The following is a 15791-nucleotide window of genomic DNA, read 5'->3' as shown; positions in this document are numbered from 1 at the left end:
ATTTCCCCTTCACCCCCTCTCCCCTGGATCCATCCTTGCTGAACATGCTTTCAAGGTAAAGCATTTCTGTATAGTAACTGAATAAGGACACTGCCTTTTCACCTATTCAACTGTGTCCATATTAGGATTTATGCCAATGTGCCTGTTTTGGTAAAACATCATACTTCTGACCAGCAGATTTCCAGTTGTAGAGGAAGTGTTGCAGAATTTGAGCCTTAGACATGTTTTAGCCACACACATAAGCATCTGCTTCGATCCATCTGTGTTAATTGTCTTTCGCCTTCAGTGGGGCTTATGTATCTGCTTAAAACATTCCTTAATAGCGTAACAGCACTACAGCCTTAAATTGTGATACAACAGCTTATGGAACAGACTTCAGATAGGCTCCTTGCAATCAAAGAGTTTGACTTTTCGTAAGCAAATCCTGTCAGCTACAAAAAGTATCAAAAAGCATCTGGGACCAGCAAAGTGGGACTTTGAAAAGTACAGAAAGGTAAGAAAAATAAAATAAAAGCCCTGAATAGCCCAGACCTGCAACACCTGCAAGTTGTACAAAACGTAGCTCAGCTCAACAACTACCCTGACAACCTGGGAGACAAATGATAGCTACAGAAAGTCGTTAGGTGATAAAATGAAAAAAAACAGCAAAGGTGCCCACATCTTAAAGGCAGGGGATCTCAGGGGACAAGCCTATAACTTTCACAGCTACATCTGAAAAGCTCAGTTTTGCTTTAAAAAACTGCCCTCAACATTCTTTTATATCTGCAAGCCCCCCTCCCATCCCTTCCTTAGACATTGGCTATACCGTTCTACAGATGTTGATGTTAGTAGCAGTCCTAATACTTTATGAACCTATTAGATACTTTTCTGCTGCATTGCAGCACTTTCTTTAAATCATAAAGCTGTTCCATGTCCTGTCTTTACCTCCAGAAGTTTTGGACTAACTGTCTCCTTTCCACAGTTCCAAAGCATTTTGATTTGTTGCCATCATGTAAAAGCTTGTTTCTTATTATATCATCTTTTTTTCCCCAAGGGTGGTGATACATTTAGCTGTGGGACCCTGAGTTGGTCTCTTTGCAGTGACCCCAGCAAACAATCCATAATAAACTTTGGAAAAGCCTTTCTCAGCTCATACTTATAGTCACTAGTTCTGAGACTATGCTCCAAGTTGCTGCTGGTGTCAATGGTGGACCATGGGAATTGTTGAAAACAGAATTCTCTTCATTCAGCAACACTTTTATTTTGATTATTAAATTATGAGGAAAAATTTGAGTGTAAAAAATGGCATGTAGGTGTCTAACTGCCCTTGTCTTTCAATGGGAGTTAGGCACCCGGTCGCAATTTATCCCTGTGAAAAGTCTCTAAATATGAGAAATTTCCCTAATTTGTCCATCTTCTTTTATATAAAACACTCTTTTCCAATGAAAAGCGTAAGGTGATCAGAGTATTGTTATTAATTGCCATAAAGCAGCATCAGGCTTGAACTGGGATATGATACAAATCCACCATTGTTTATACAAATCCACTGCTGGACATACATCCTTTGACCAAGAGGACCCAGAAAAGGGTATTCATGTAGGGGATATGCAGATAACTACCAATGCCCAGAGACACTTGCAGAGGGACAGAAAACTTGAGATGACTTAGGGGTGAGCTCAGCTGTCTTTATGGGAACACCAGAAGCATGGACAACAAACAGGACAAACTGGCACTCCTTCTGGCAGATGAAGAATTTGACCTCACTGGATTGACGGAGACTTGGTGGGACAATACATTTGACTGGGCAGTGGATATTGAGGGCTACAGGCTCTATAGGAAGGACAGGGTTGGGAAGAAGGGTGGAGGGGTGACCCCCTATGTGAAAGAGCAGTATCCCTACCTGCAGGTTACATTTGATGGCAGGGGGAAGTCCCTTGAGACCCTCTGAGTCAGGATACAATGGGGCTCAGGAGAAGGGGACTTGATTGTGGGAGTCTACTATAGGCCACCCTATCAAGAAGAGAAAAGCAATCAGGCATTCTAAAGGGAACTGACTGAGGCAACCAGTACTAAACACTTGATTGTCATGGGTGATTTCAATTACCCTGACATCTGTTGGGAAGACCATTCAGCCAGCTCCAACGGATCAACCAACTTCTTGGCAACCTGTTCTTGACACAGGCTGTGCGGGGGCTGACTCAGAGTAAAGTCACTCTGGACTTAGTGCTGACCAAACAGAAGATGTGGTAGGTGACCTGAAGACTGGAGGTGCTCTGGGTGACAGTGATCGTGATTTGATTAGATTCACCATCTACCAAAAGGCTGGGAATTTTACCAGCTAAACAGAAGTCCTAGACTTCATATGGGCAGACTTTGGTAAACTCAGGAGTCTAGTTGGTAAGGCCCTTTTGCAACCAGCGATTGGACGATTTGGGAGCTCATGAAGGATGGTGCTTCTTTAAAGGGACTATTCTCACTGCTCAAAAAGAGGCCATCCTCACATGGTCAAAAAGAGGGAAAGGGGCCAAGAGACCCACCTGGCTCAACAGACACATTAGGGAACTTCTCAAAGAGAAAAAAAGAAGTGTACACGCAATGGAAAAACAGTTCAGCATCCAGAGAAAAAAATTGTCAAGGAGGTCATCAACCACAAGTTCACAACTGGTGAGGTACTGAGAAACAACCAGCATGGCTCTGTTGAGGGGAGGTCATTCCTAACAAACCTGGTGTCCTTTTGTGACCAGGTAACTAACCAGCTGCACATGGGACAGGAGGTGGAAACCATCTACCTAGATTTCAGTAAGGCTTTTGATACTGTTTCCCATGAATTCCTGTCAATTAACTTGGAGAATACTGGCCTAGACCAGGCTACAGTGAAGTGGTTTTGCAACTGGCTTAGTGGCTGATCCCAGTGAGTTGTAATTGATGGGGTGGCCTCATCCTGGAGGGCCATCTCCAGTGGTGTTCTCCAGGGATCAGTGCTTGGGTCTGTACTCTTTAACATCTTTATCAGTGACCTGAATGATGGGAGTGAAAAGCACAACAATTAGGTTTGTGAATGATACCAAGCTTTGGGGACAAGTGGGCATGTCTGAAGACGGGACAAAGATACAATATGACTTTGACAGGTTGTTCCAATGGGCTGAATGCAATCAGATGAGGTTAAATAGGAACAAGTGACAGCTTTTTCATCTGGGTAGGAAGAACCCTCACCATATGTATGGTGGTGGTCCACTGGCTGGCACTACATCCAAAAGGGACCTGGAGGTGACAATTGACCAGAGGATAAATATGAGCCACTAGTATGATGAAGTTGCCAACAGAGCAAATAGAACTCTTGCATGCATGAACAGATGTGCCACCAATAGATCCAGAGAGGTGCTCCTCCCCCTCTATTTGGCATTGATAAGGCCACAACTGGAGTACTGTGTCCAGTTCTGGCAGCAGACTTCAAGAAGGATGTGGACAAGCTCAAAAGGGTACAGCAAAGGGCCATCCACATGATCAAGGGCCTGGGGGCCTTATGAAGAGAGGCTTTGGGATCTGGGTTTATTCAGTTGGAGTAAAAGAAGGCTGAGGGGTGACTTGATAGCCTCATCATTCACAAATATGTCAAGGGAGAGCATCAGGATCTGGGAGAGCAATTTCTCAGAAAAGCACCCCCTGGGAGGATGAGAACCAATGGGCACAAGTTAGTTGAGGAAATATGTAGGCTAGACATAAGGAAAATCATTTTTTCCATATGGGTAACTAGAATCTGGAACATATTTCCAGCAGAGGTGGTGCAGTCGCCATCCCTGGCAGTGTTCAGGAGGAGAGTGGACAAGCACCTTTTTGAGCTCATATGAGCCCAATAACTTCCTGCCCATGGCAGGGGACTGAACTTGATGATCTTACAGGTCCCTTCCAGCCCTTCTTTCTATGATTCTGTGATTCTATGAGATCTGTAAGTGTATGGTGTCATGAGCCACAACCTCTTTCACCTTTCTTCTCCTAAGTAGCACTTACCTAGCCACGCAATTTTTGGCACTTACACACATTTTGGGTTGGATTTTTATCTATGTAGTCACTCTTGCCTTGTGCTTTCCTTTAGAAGTGTGTAGACTCTGTGGCAGACTAGAATTGCTGAGGCGCACACATAACTTTAAGTCCCAAAACTACTCTAGGAAAATCTGACTTTGAGGGAGGGTGGGGACTCTCACAGTTTTTAGCTAAAGGGTTATGACATTTGGTCTGGGAACAGGAGACAGAGGTTGTGTGTTTGTGTGGGGGGGTGAGGTAACAGCATGTATGAAAGGAGCCTTAGCTAAGGGCATTATATATATACACACACTATAGTGCATATAATAACTATAATGTATATTTCTATAAGTAAGGAATTGGTATGGTGCAGGTTTATCTCCATATATGTCTGTTATGTTATATGGGTTTAAGATAAGGGATATCATTATAATAAATGGAAGACTGTCCTTTATTCAAGCCAAAATTCCAAAGTGGTTTGCTCAACATATCTTTGTTATAGCTGGTTGCAATGATTGTTTGATTTCTTAATGGCGTTAGGCTCTGATTCAGAGAGTAATTTTATGTTAAAGGATCCTGGCAGTAATTGCATTTCTAATGACATCCTCAGTGAGGAAACTACTGTAATGATTGTGATGAGGAAATATCAATGATGGATAAGCCAGAGCTGATTCCAACCCCTCTAAGTGCTGAATCTGGCATCAAGGATCTTGGAAACAACTAAAGTTTATGTTTAAGCACTGGATTTTCCCCATTAATGTTCATTATACAATCACACCCCTTAGCTTTTTGATACAAAAATAAACACAAAACAATTTCATCTCCTCTGCTGTGGATTTTTATTATCCCATAAAATTATATTCTGATTGCCTTGGATATCCCCAAAGACCTAATTTGATGAGCATATACTCTGAGGAATTAAATTGCCATAATCCCGCATACTGTGCTGAGTATAACACAAGCCAATCTATTCTCAGAAACTGGCTTTTAGTGTGGTTTTTAGAAATATATCCTTTGTCTGGGTCAAGTTGTCTCATAAGTCTGTCAGTGTAACTCACATAAAATATCCTTTTGATATTTGATTGCAGATCTGTTGGGTACTGTTGGCACCAGCTGTGAAATGCAAATATTTTTTTGCTCACCATACTCCTGTATTTTATATAAAGGTTAAAAATACATATATAAAACTTCTCCTGCCAGGTTTGAAAAGGTCTTCAGGTTGATGGTTCCAGCATAATATATGTTTAAATGGTATGCTGCAAAAGCACAATATGTTTCCTTCCCCCATTGTTTTGATTTCTCCTGCATACTATGAAGTTTAGTTATAAAAATGCCTTCTGTTTATATTGTTTACATGCCACCGAAAGATCTTGCTAATAGGAAGGAAAAAAGTCATAACACGCCTTGGGTTTCCCCAATAGAATACAGACTTTTCAGTGATATAAACCTACTAAAATGTCTTTGCAGCATTTGTCTCCCTATATTCATGGGCACTGGATGCTGGCATAAAGGATGTGCCATAGATCATTTTGTGGGATTGGCTCCTTCAGTCTTTTTTCAGATAAACGGCTCATTTGAAACTGTTATCAGCAGTTTTGCCCAAGTACAGACTGCAGGAAAGATTACAGGACTATAAAGGTTTGGAATCTATTTACTTATCCACAAAATCAGGCCAAATTATAAATGTTTAAATAGAGAAGGGGTTAAATGGGTGCATTTGGAGTCTTCTGTTTTGAAGAACATTGTCATTGTAACAGATACCTGCAGGGAGGACAAATGTAACCACCTGCACAGAGAGAAAAATTCAAGTTGCAGGCATGAAGTTTGGAGGAGATAGCACTAGGAAGTCAGTCACTCTGCAAACACAAGTTACAAATGATGCTACATTTTGTAACATCTTATCTGGTATCTCATGCAATGAGGTGTCAGATTTTCACCCAGTTGGCCGTTTTTAAGCTGTTTGCAGCCATGCACGTATGTTTGGTCACAGCTGTAAATTGCTTTTTGTGGCCAGATGAGTCAAACATTGTCCCTTCTGTCAGCACCTTCAGAGTGCATATGTCTGGAGAGTGCCAAGTGGTGCATCTCAAGGTATGTATGTAAAGAAGCAGCTTAGTTTTAGACCCATATTGTTCTCTCAAGTAATTGCCCAGCATCGGGTACACAAAGGAAGAAGAATTCTATAAATTCTCAGTTTGACCTGGTTTGACATGGCCACTTTTTCTTGTTGATGTTGTTATTTTTTCCCTATCACTCAGTGTCACTGCTTCTAAGTGACTGCACTGTTTATCTAGTATCTCTTCTTTGCTTGAATTCTGCTTGATCATGGTGCCGTCTAAACTAAAGCAATCTATTTTTTTATGACAAGTTTGGTATATGGCTCATAATGGTTTGACCTGTAAGATTTATTTGTCTGTTTTCTATTGCTTTTGTTTTAATGTCAGAAACTGCTAATCCTTCAAAGTCTGATGTTCAACAGCCAGCAGCATTGATTTGCAATTGGCATGAGGGCTTGCTTCAACTAACAGTGCCTTTTAAAAATAATTCTATTTACTGTATGCCAAATAGTCCCTACATCCCTGTTCAAGCCTCTTGATTTTGACTGCAGCAAAAAATATTGCGTTAAAACTAAAACAGTTTTTTTTTACTGAATATGCCCCGTGTATTTCAAAACCTTTTGTGTCTGTTGCATTGAAATCTTCCAGTTAAAAGCAATGCTTTCTGGCTACTGCTCCCTTCACTGAAATACAGCTCAGAGCTTCACTTGATAACTTCTGTAGAGATGTCCACTTTCTGTCAGCATAATGCTAGATTCTGGCACAACTATATTGAGTAGTCCCATTAGAGTAAATAGGGCTAAGCAGCTAGCAGCATTCCACCTGGTATAAAGGAATCAGAATATGGTCTTACTGAATAATGAGTAATTTACTTATTGTTATCACTGCCTGTGACTCTTTCAAGTCTCATATATATTTTATATGATAATATGAACTCTTCAGTATTCAGCAGTGTTTTTTTTCTAATTACCATATATATTATATAGAGCTAATATATTAAAAGATACCTTAAGGGTAATTACCAAGCATGTGATTTCTTCTGTAGGTCACTGTCATGACTGCTAATGCCATAAATGCCTCTTTATGAAATTACAGGCTTGTTACTCAGCCTAGATATCCTTTATATACTGTATAATGAATAAGACTAAGTCTTGGTGTTGGTCTTAGTGTCATGAAACATCATGTAAATACCTGTCCCAACAGCAAGCAGCTAGTCTCTCACCAGACTAAGAAAATGATTAAGTCGGATGCAGGCCAGGCAGTTTGGGCATATTTTAGCTTATCTTTTAAGACACCTGGGTGGCTTGTTAACAAAACAACTTGTGACAAAATATATATGTTCACAAAACACATTGACTATTGATCTTATATCCAATTATAATACTAGATAAAAAATGTTAAGGAGGTAGAAAAGCAATTGGATTGCAGCCAGCAGAACACAGAGTTGTTTTCCCCATAATTCACTGAGGATATTGAAAATTTGTATCCAGCTCAAAGCATTTGGGCATGGAAAGGATCAGTAGTCTTGTACTTAAGGCACTGGACTACAATTTAAGAAATTTGGTATCACTTCTGAGCCATACCAGACTTGCTACAGAGCCCTGGGAAAGTTACTGAAGCCCTGTCTGTGCAGTAAACTTACCATGCTTAGCTGCAGTGCCCCCAAATATACTGCAGTGATCTACATAGGATGCCTGCTAAACTAGGAGTAGTGTTGCTATGTCTGCACAACTCTGAGGGTGAGCAGGTTGGGTGGGGTGGTATCTCTCAAAAGTGCTATGCGGTCTCACTTGCAACACCTCCTGCGTAGGAGACACCCTACGTGGAGCAGCAGAGTGCTCGAGGGGACAACACCTTTAGTGGCCTTAATCACTCTGGGCGCATCTATACAAGATTCTACTGCACAGTAGCAATGAGCTGCTGAGCAATAGCTCATTCCTACTGAGCAGTAGCGTTGCCAGGTACTAACTGTGACACAATGCTACTGTCCAATAGCATCAGAAAAAAAACTGTTTGAGGACAGTACTGTGCAGTAATGCCGGTTGCTGTGCAGTCATTTAGTGCTTTCTTATGCAAATACTAAGCCAGTACTAAATGACCTGCCGCTCATGTAGATGTGGCCACTGTGCTTTATTCCTAATCTGTAAATAGGGGATAATAATACTTTCTTTGTGCATCTTGTCTAGATCATGGATGCACAGCTATTTTCTCTGGTAGGCCAGATGGGCAATGCTCCGTCTACAGGCCAGATCCTGCCAGTAGTCCCAGTATGGCACTGAGGACAGAGAAGTGGGTGCTATCTGGCCATGCAAATGGGGGTGTGGGGCAGTCCAGTTGCAACTTGGCCATGTGGCTCAGAAAAGGAGAGTGTGGCTTTGCCCCACAGGGGGAAAAGAGGACATGACCTGGCCCCATCCCAGCCCTGCCATGGAACAGGGCATGACACAGCCTCTATCCAAATGCGGGGGAGGGGGTGTGGCCCAGCTGTGACCAGCATTGGGGAGCTTGGGGTTTGGGAATTTGGCTGGAGGAGGGTGATTGTATTAATGGCCACCACTCCCTTACCCTGAAATTTCCTACTCCATGGGAGCTCCTTGGGCCATATGTAATGGCTCCGTGGGCTGCATTTGGCCCAGGGACCAGATGTTAAGCACCCCTGGTCTAGACCGTCAGCTCTTTGGTGCCATGGCAGTCTCTCCCTAGCTGTTTTTGCATCCCTGAACAACACAAGGTGGCAGTAACCTCTTATCACTATTTTACTATAGATAATAACAGAAAATATTTTGTAAGAGGTTAAGGAAACAGGTTTTATAAATGAAGGGGATTTGGGGGAGGAGGTGGATTCTAAAAATATTTCTAAGGGTTTTTTAATTAATGTTACTGTTCCTCAGGGAATGATGTACCTGGAAGAGAGGAGACTGGTACACCGAGATCTGGCAGCCCGGAACGTCTTGGTGAAATCGCCAAACCATGTGAAGATCACTGATTTTGGCCTGGCCAGGCTCCTAGAAGGGGATGAAAAGGAATATAATGCTGATGGTGGAAAGGTAGATTTTGTATGTCCACTCCATCATGTCTTATCTTGCTTTTTTTTTTCTGGGGGCACACAAGTCTTATTCTGCATATTTCTTGATTTGAAAAAGATGCACAAATGCACATTACCAAAAAAAAAGTTTGTTGTAGAAGCTTAAAGAAGCTCTTGAATTCATGCAGTGGCATCAGCCTCATTTTCAAAAGTTCCAAGCATATGAGAAATGCCCTTGACCTCAGCAGGAGCTGTTGAATGTGTGCTCAGCAGGCTGGGCAATTGGGTACACACCTAACTATGAATTTAGGAGACAAAGTTGAAGCTCCTATTTATATATTAGCCAGTTTCAGTGGTATAAAGGATAGTCTTGACAGAGTCTTCACTCTGTCACATCATTGTAAAGGCATTAATATCAGTGAAGTTACACTGACACAACTATACGGACTAGCCATTCTAGGGAGTCTAACAGCCATGTAAGATAAAATATACAGTTCTTGTAGATCCAGTGTCTGCTGAGACACAGGCCTTGGTCCTAAAAGCTGTTCGCTTCTGCTCACTGATCCTCTCCACAGGTGGAGAGATTCATTCATCACAAATTCCACTAAGAAAGAATTGAACAGTTTTCATTATTAGGACTGTTTTTGTCCTTGTATCTTCCATTTTCCTGCTTATTTTGACTGCAGTGAAAATGTCTGTCTAAAAATCCATGTAGGGAATGACACTCACTCTTCTTCACTCTATGCTAGGAGTCCATTTTCCTAGACACATCTCATTCATGCAGGCACAGTGGAAAGCTGCAGAAGATGTTTGTTTGTAGCTTGCCCATTAAGGTTTTACATATGCTTTCCAAAAATCTGATTGTTGGCTCAGAATAAAAGACTCTGTGCATGCTACTTCTTAGTGCCTTGTTATATTGCCAATACTTGTCCAAGATATTTCCAAAAGGATTCTACATATCATGGCCCTGAGTACATCTGCCACATGTCAATAAAACAGATATTTTTAACATGCGTATTTGGGATATTTTCTATTAATCTGCCCATATTATTTCTCAGAGCATCCCAGTAATTTTTATTCTATACCGTTCCTTAAAAAGGATCACAGCATCAGGACTTTCTAAATGCACCAAAACAGATGTGCAGCAATATTCAAGTGGTTCCAAACATTATTTCCACGCAGACACTACTTGGGGACCTTTGAAATACTCCAACCAGAATATCTGTTAACCCACACTAATCTTTCCTATCCTTGTGACACTGAGCCTCTTCCAAATTCGTTCTTGCCTCGTCCCACTCTGCTTCACTTCTTTTTCTCTGTTTACTTACAGTAGTAAAAGAAAGAAACTGCTATCATTATTTGTTATTTCCTTGGCTTGATGCCTTCTGTCCTAAATGTGCTGTTGCTGTGGCCAGCTGTTCTATGGACCACACAGGAATTGTGAGGCGAGGGATAACAGGGAGACAGCTGGTGAGGCAAGAAGCTTCAAAGGAGTCAGCAGCTGCTATCTCCACTCCCCAGCACTGGAGGGACTTTCCAGCAATGAGGGTGGAGCTTTGGCTGTCTTCCCTGACTCCTCCAGTTCCTCTACAGCACCCCCTTCTGCCTCTCTTCCACCCCTTCCTTCATCGGCCAGTGAATGGTGAAGGAAGAGATGGTCTTCATAGCTTGACTCGTCTCTGTGTGGATCTGGGGTAGCATCTTGGATTTATTGGACCAAATTACTGCTGGTGATCCTGAAGTAGAATTAGGCATCAGAAATGTCATTGCACTGCTTCTGGGAAGTGTTGCTTCAAACTCTGAAGTCATTTGCATTTTAAATCTGTATTGTCAGTTTGCTAAGTGGGCTTTGGGACCCGATAAATAAAACAGCTCTGCTGTAAAAACTGTTCCTGTCTGGAAAAGTCCAACAGACTTTCATAGAAATGAAGCCAATAGACTTGTGCAGAAATGGAATAGGTTCTCCAGGATTTATTAGAGGGGGATATCCCTTCAGTAGAAGCATTAGATCAACCTATACAATTTAAGAGTGAATTATATCCCTGCCACACAGATAACTATATTCTAGTCAACTACACACAGGATATTTTCCTAAGAATTTGAATGAGGGCCCAATTGCTGCTTTATACACCTACCATCCATTCATTTTTTTTACCAGATCACTTGTAGCTATGGGTTTATCTGGTTCTTTGTTTTGCCACATGTTCAATAATTCCAAAAGAGGGTGACCCTTGATGGGGTAGAGTGCATACCCCAAGACTGCTTCTATAAGGCAATTACTATTCCAGCCACTGTCTATTTGATGTCAGTGGAAGTTGTGTGTAGGGGTAGCTCGTGCACTGGGCACTTCACACATGCAAAAGCTGTGAAACAGAGAAGCTAAGATATATCATAATATTATCTCATTAACTTATTCATAGATTCATAGATTCATAGATGCTAGGGTCGGAAGGGACCTCAATAGATCATCGAGTCCGACCCCCTGCATAAGCATACTTGTTGTATTGTGATTTCTGTGCAGGCTTTTAAGTGTAGTGCAATATTAAATGTCTTCACTGAAGGGCAGCCAAGATGCTTGCGCTTTAGTTTTCACAAACACTTGTCAGAACCAAAAGAAAAAGCTTATTTTTCCAGTCTCCTAAATGCTTGGGTATGCTGTTTTGGCTTTCTGTCTCATTTCTTTTTATATTGGTCAAAATGGTTTGGCTCTTAAATATTAAACCCAGGGCTGACAAGGATCTGACAAGATACATGGTTCTTTTTATTTCTAGCCTTACCATACATATCCTGCGGGTAAAAATCTATATTTTTTTTCTATTTTATTCTGTTTTATTTGGATTCTTATACTGTTTCCATCAGTGGTGGTGGAATGTCTACTTGGCTTTCTGCTCTGTGGGTGAACAACTTCACTGGGTCAAATTATCTTTCTGATGCAGTCACATTGAAATAAAAACTTGAATTCAGTGGAGTTGCACAAATTGGAAATCATTGCTATACTGTTTCTACTGGGGCTCCTTGATATTGGGAGCAAAACTATAGCGAAGTATTTCTTTACTTCAATTTTGTATTAGCCACCTGAGCTTTTATGTCCTGACGTATGTGTATTTTTTTTTAATTACCAGATAGCAAAAAAGGAGAGAGCGGGAGGTCTTGGTTTAGAACCTATCAATGTTTTTTTTTCTTTCTAACTTTCAATTATCTCTTCTTTCCCTAGATGCCAATTAAGTGGATGGCTCTGGAGTGTATACACTATAGGAAATTCACCCATCAAAGTGATGTTTGGAGCTATGGTAAATTTCCTCTGTTACTGTGCTTAAGAATTAATCTCTTGTGTGATACATTGAGCCAAGTTTGTGTGTGTGTATGTGTGTGAGCATGTACGTTACAGATGCTTATTTAGCATCCTTTTTTTCCTAAAGGAATTAATACTATTGCCTTTCATTCCTGCTTGTTTAAAAAATATATAAATCAAAATAGCATTTTTACCTGGCTCCTGTGTTATTTTTTTGCTTACTAAAATGCATTATCACAATGTCCCTGCTGGATTGCCTGCCGCAAGCTCTGGTTTGGTAGCAGTTTGGCCAATCATTGTGACAGAAAAAAGCTCCTTTTAGTTTAGCCACAGATTCGTCGAAATATGGCTGCAGGTCATAATTTTCTACAGTCCTTTGAAAATCTAACTCTAAAAGTCATGAATGTCAAAAAACATTATCTGGCTTATGGGAGTTTGTGTACTACCATCAGATAAAAGGGAATTTGTCATAACAGAACCAATACAGTGAGAGAGAGGCGAGAAAGAGAAGAGAAGCTGACTAATACAGGTTTGGATTAATTTGACAAACAGATTTGAAATTAGTCAGAAAGGCCAGGCAACAAGGACTATACTCCAAAAATCATGTCTTCTGGTAAACAGAGGAGTTTGCTTAACTGTTAACTATCATGTCAGAATGAGCTGTTGTTCAATATTTCCCTGGCGTTTTTCCTGTTTATTATATCGGTAATGGCTGAACTAGTTAATCTGCAGCTTTATAAGTAGAACTGCACCACATCAAACCCCTAACAGGCATTTAGAAATGCTGGGCCTCATCTGTTATTTCTGTTTCTAAATGACTTGGAAAAAAAAGATGCACAGTATCATCTGAAATCTCATTACTCATTCTTACCTGTGGGTAGCAGCAAAATACACTGTTTGCTGTTGCTTGGTAGATAACTTCTTTCTGTCCAGCTGGGAAAAATATACTATAGTTAAATTGTAAACAAGTAAAACAAGATTTTTTTCCCCTCCCCAAAGCATGTTTGCTGCAATTAGCAAACTAGACATAGTCATCCATTATTTATGCTGCCCAATTTAAAAACAGAAAGCCTGGCATATATGTGTTTTAAAATTTAAAAACCCAAAATAAATGACAAAGTTTAAGTGTTGCACATCAATGAAGAAGTGGATGAAGGAGAAAATGTATGTGTGATATGGATGTCGATTGTTATCTATTTCTCCTTATATTAGTGTGACAAAAATATGGCTGTCAGGTTTAAGTCATGTTTTAAGTGACCTTTGCGATAAAATAAAAGCAAACCAAAGGAAACTTTTGGGAAACAGCAGCATTTTCAAGATTAATGATTGTCTTTTGGGATAAATTCTGTTATTTATGATATGTAGTATTTATTTTCCTGCTTAGCTGCCAACAAATCCTGTGGTTGTTCAAAACGAGTATCTTGGCTTTAAAGCATAGCACTATCATAACTCAAATCCATAACATTATCTAAAGAAAGAATAACACAACTGACTGTTTGACTTACAAGGCAAAGACAATGACATAATCTTATTCAGTTCTGCACCTTTGTGGGAAATGGATGCTATAATTTAATGAACATCAGTGTTTTCCTCCTTTAAAATAATACTGTATGTCAGACATTCATTTTGTTTTTTGATAGGATAAAGAGCGGGGCATATTCTTTTGTTACAGCTTCCTTTAACTTTCCCACCAAGTATTTCTTCTAGGCTGTTCTTCTATTACTCCTATCTGTCATGCATTCTGTTAAACCGATAAAAACAAGAGAAGTTGCTTCCCAGATTTCCAGTGCTCTTTAGATGGTGAATCCAATACACATCTGAACAAGCTATATTCACTTTTCATGTACACCAATTCTAGGAATGAATCAGGTATCCACATCATATTATAATCCAATATTGAGCCACTAACATACAATCTCCAAGGCATTTTTTACAACTTAAAAGAACATGGTCATAGTCTCAAATTGTTTTTCCCCCCCACCACAGGAGTCACTATCTGGGAGCTTATGACTTTTGGTGGAAAGCCCTATGATGGAATCCCAACACGGGAAATTCCTGACCTGCTGGAGAAAGGGGAAAGGTTGCCTCAGCCTCCCATCTGCACCATTGATGTTTACATGGTGATGGTGAAATGTGAGTAATTGTTGCTTTTAAACTTGTTAGGGTTAGTGCTAGCAGAGCACAACTCCATTGCATCTGCAGTCACTAGCAGTACTGGGTAATAATGCAGAACAAGAGCTTCCTAATATACTGTAAATTACATTCCAACACTGCATGCACACTTCGCAATTGCAAAGGATATGAATTTAGCCACGAAGGCTTGAGTTATCTCAGCTTCTTATTATTGTCAGATGGTATCTCACATCCTTGCTATGAAGTCAAAATTGTATGATTGTTATTGTAAACTCTTGTCATTTCCATGACAATTGATTTTCATGTTAAAAAGATAGCATTAAATATAATTAAAATACATAGGTAGTCAGGCAGAGAGGGGTGCAAAGGGAAAAACTGGTATAGAACACTATTCCAATTATTAAGGAAAGAAACCCTGACTTTTTTACTGTTTTTATTATTATTACTAAAGAGAAACTGAATTGATATAAGAAGTCTAGCTGTGGATTTATTTTTGTTAGTGCTCCCAGTCACATCCCTTTGTATTTTAGCACAAGATGAAAATAGCATGCGTCTGGCTTCTCACATACCCTGCCATCCTTTCCCCCAGCACATTCACACTAGTAAAGTTATCCTCAAAGCTGAGGCTTCTAATTTAAAAAGAATTAGAAATGTCTCTGTGGTCTTCCTGACTTAATTTAAATGAGATTAACATGCAGCCGCCTCATCCATCTGACATGGGCCTTTTCCTTTTAATTCAAACACAAAAAAGTGAGAACAAAGAAATTAAACTGAAGGAGGCAGATGTATATGCTTAATAAGAGACCTGGGACATCTCTCTTGTCAAACTTGCATTTCCAACATGTGTCTTGTAACATTACATGGGTATACTATATCACACAAGAATTCACTATTGAGATATAGTCTCTTTTCACCCCTAAACCTGCCAGGTTGAATCCATCACTAGTCATTACTGATGGAAGTTTGCCACATGTACAGTACAGGGATGTTTGGTGATTTCTGTTAGGCTAGTTTAATAGTTTAAATTTAATTCCCAGTGAGTAAGTGTATACATCATACAAATCTTAACCCTTTGTATTAAGAGAGTCCCTCCTTGAGACTGCAGGCAGATTGGCCAAACATGATATTAGGTTTAAAGCACTCTGATAGAGCACTGGGGGGTAATATGCATTTCAGCCTCATGTACTGTACGTGATAAGTAAGTTAATAGGATCTGAGTGTCCAGCCTACCAATCTGTTACCTTTAGGATAAAATGTATACACATGAACAATTTAAATAGGAATA

At 40.2% G+C, this 15791-nt stretch overlaps 1 protein-coding gene across 8 annotated transcripts in view; it reads left to right on the top strand.

The window, feature by feature from the left end:
* Positions 1-15791, top strand: part of ERBB4 (erb-b2 receptor tyrosine kinase 4) — a 1162978-nt gene that overhangs the window by 1100539 nt on the left and 46648 nt on the right. For 4 of the 8 annotated variants that reach the window (XM_090044919.1, XM_090044916.1, XM_090044920.1 and 1 more), the window contains exons 21-23: positions 8948-9103; positions 12296-12371; positions 14360-14506. In XM_090044919.1, coding sequence (XP_089901045.1) covers positions 8948-9103; positions 12296-12371; positions 14360-14506 — 379 coding nt within the window. Of the gene's footprint in view, positions 1-8947; positions 9113-12295; positions 12372-14359; positions 14507-15791 lie in introns of all 8 variants that reach the window. The other 4 variants (XM_090044918.1, XM_090044915.1, XM_090044914.1 and 1 more) reach the window with 1 other exon arrangement.

The sequence above is a fragment of the Crocodylus siamensis genome, chromosome 4 (assembly GCF_052110815.1).
Source record: "Crocodylus siamensis isolate JL-2025a chromosome 4, ASM5211081v1, whole genome shotgun sequence".
Taxonomy (NCBI): domain Eukaryota; kingdom Metazoa; phylum Chordata; order Crocodylia; family Crocodylidae; genus Crocodylus; species Crocodylus siamensis.
Note: the sequence above shows the minus strand (reverse complement) of the source record. Positions and strands in the feature narration are given on the sequence as shown.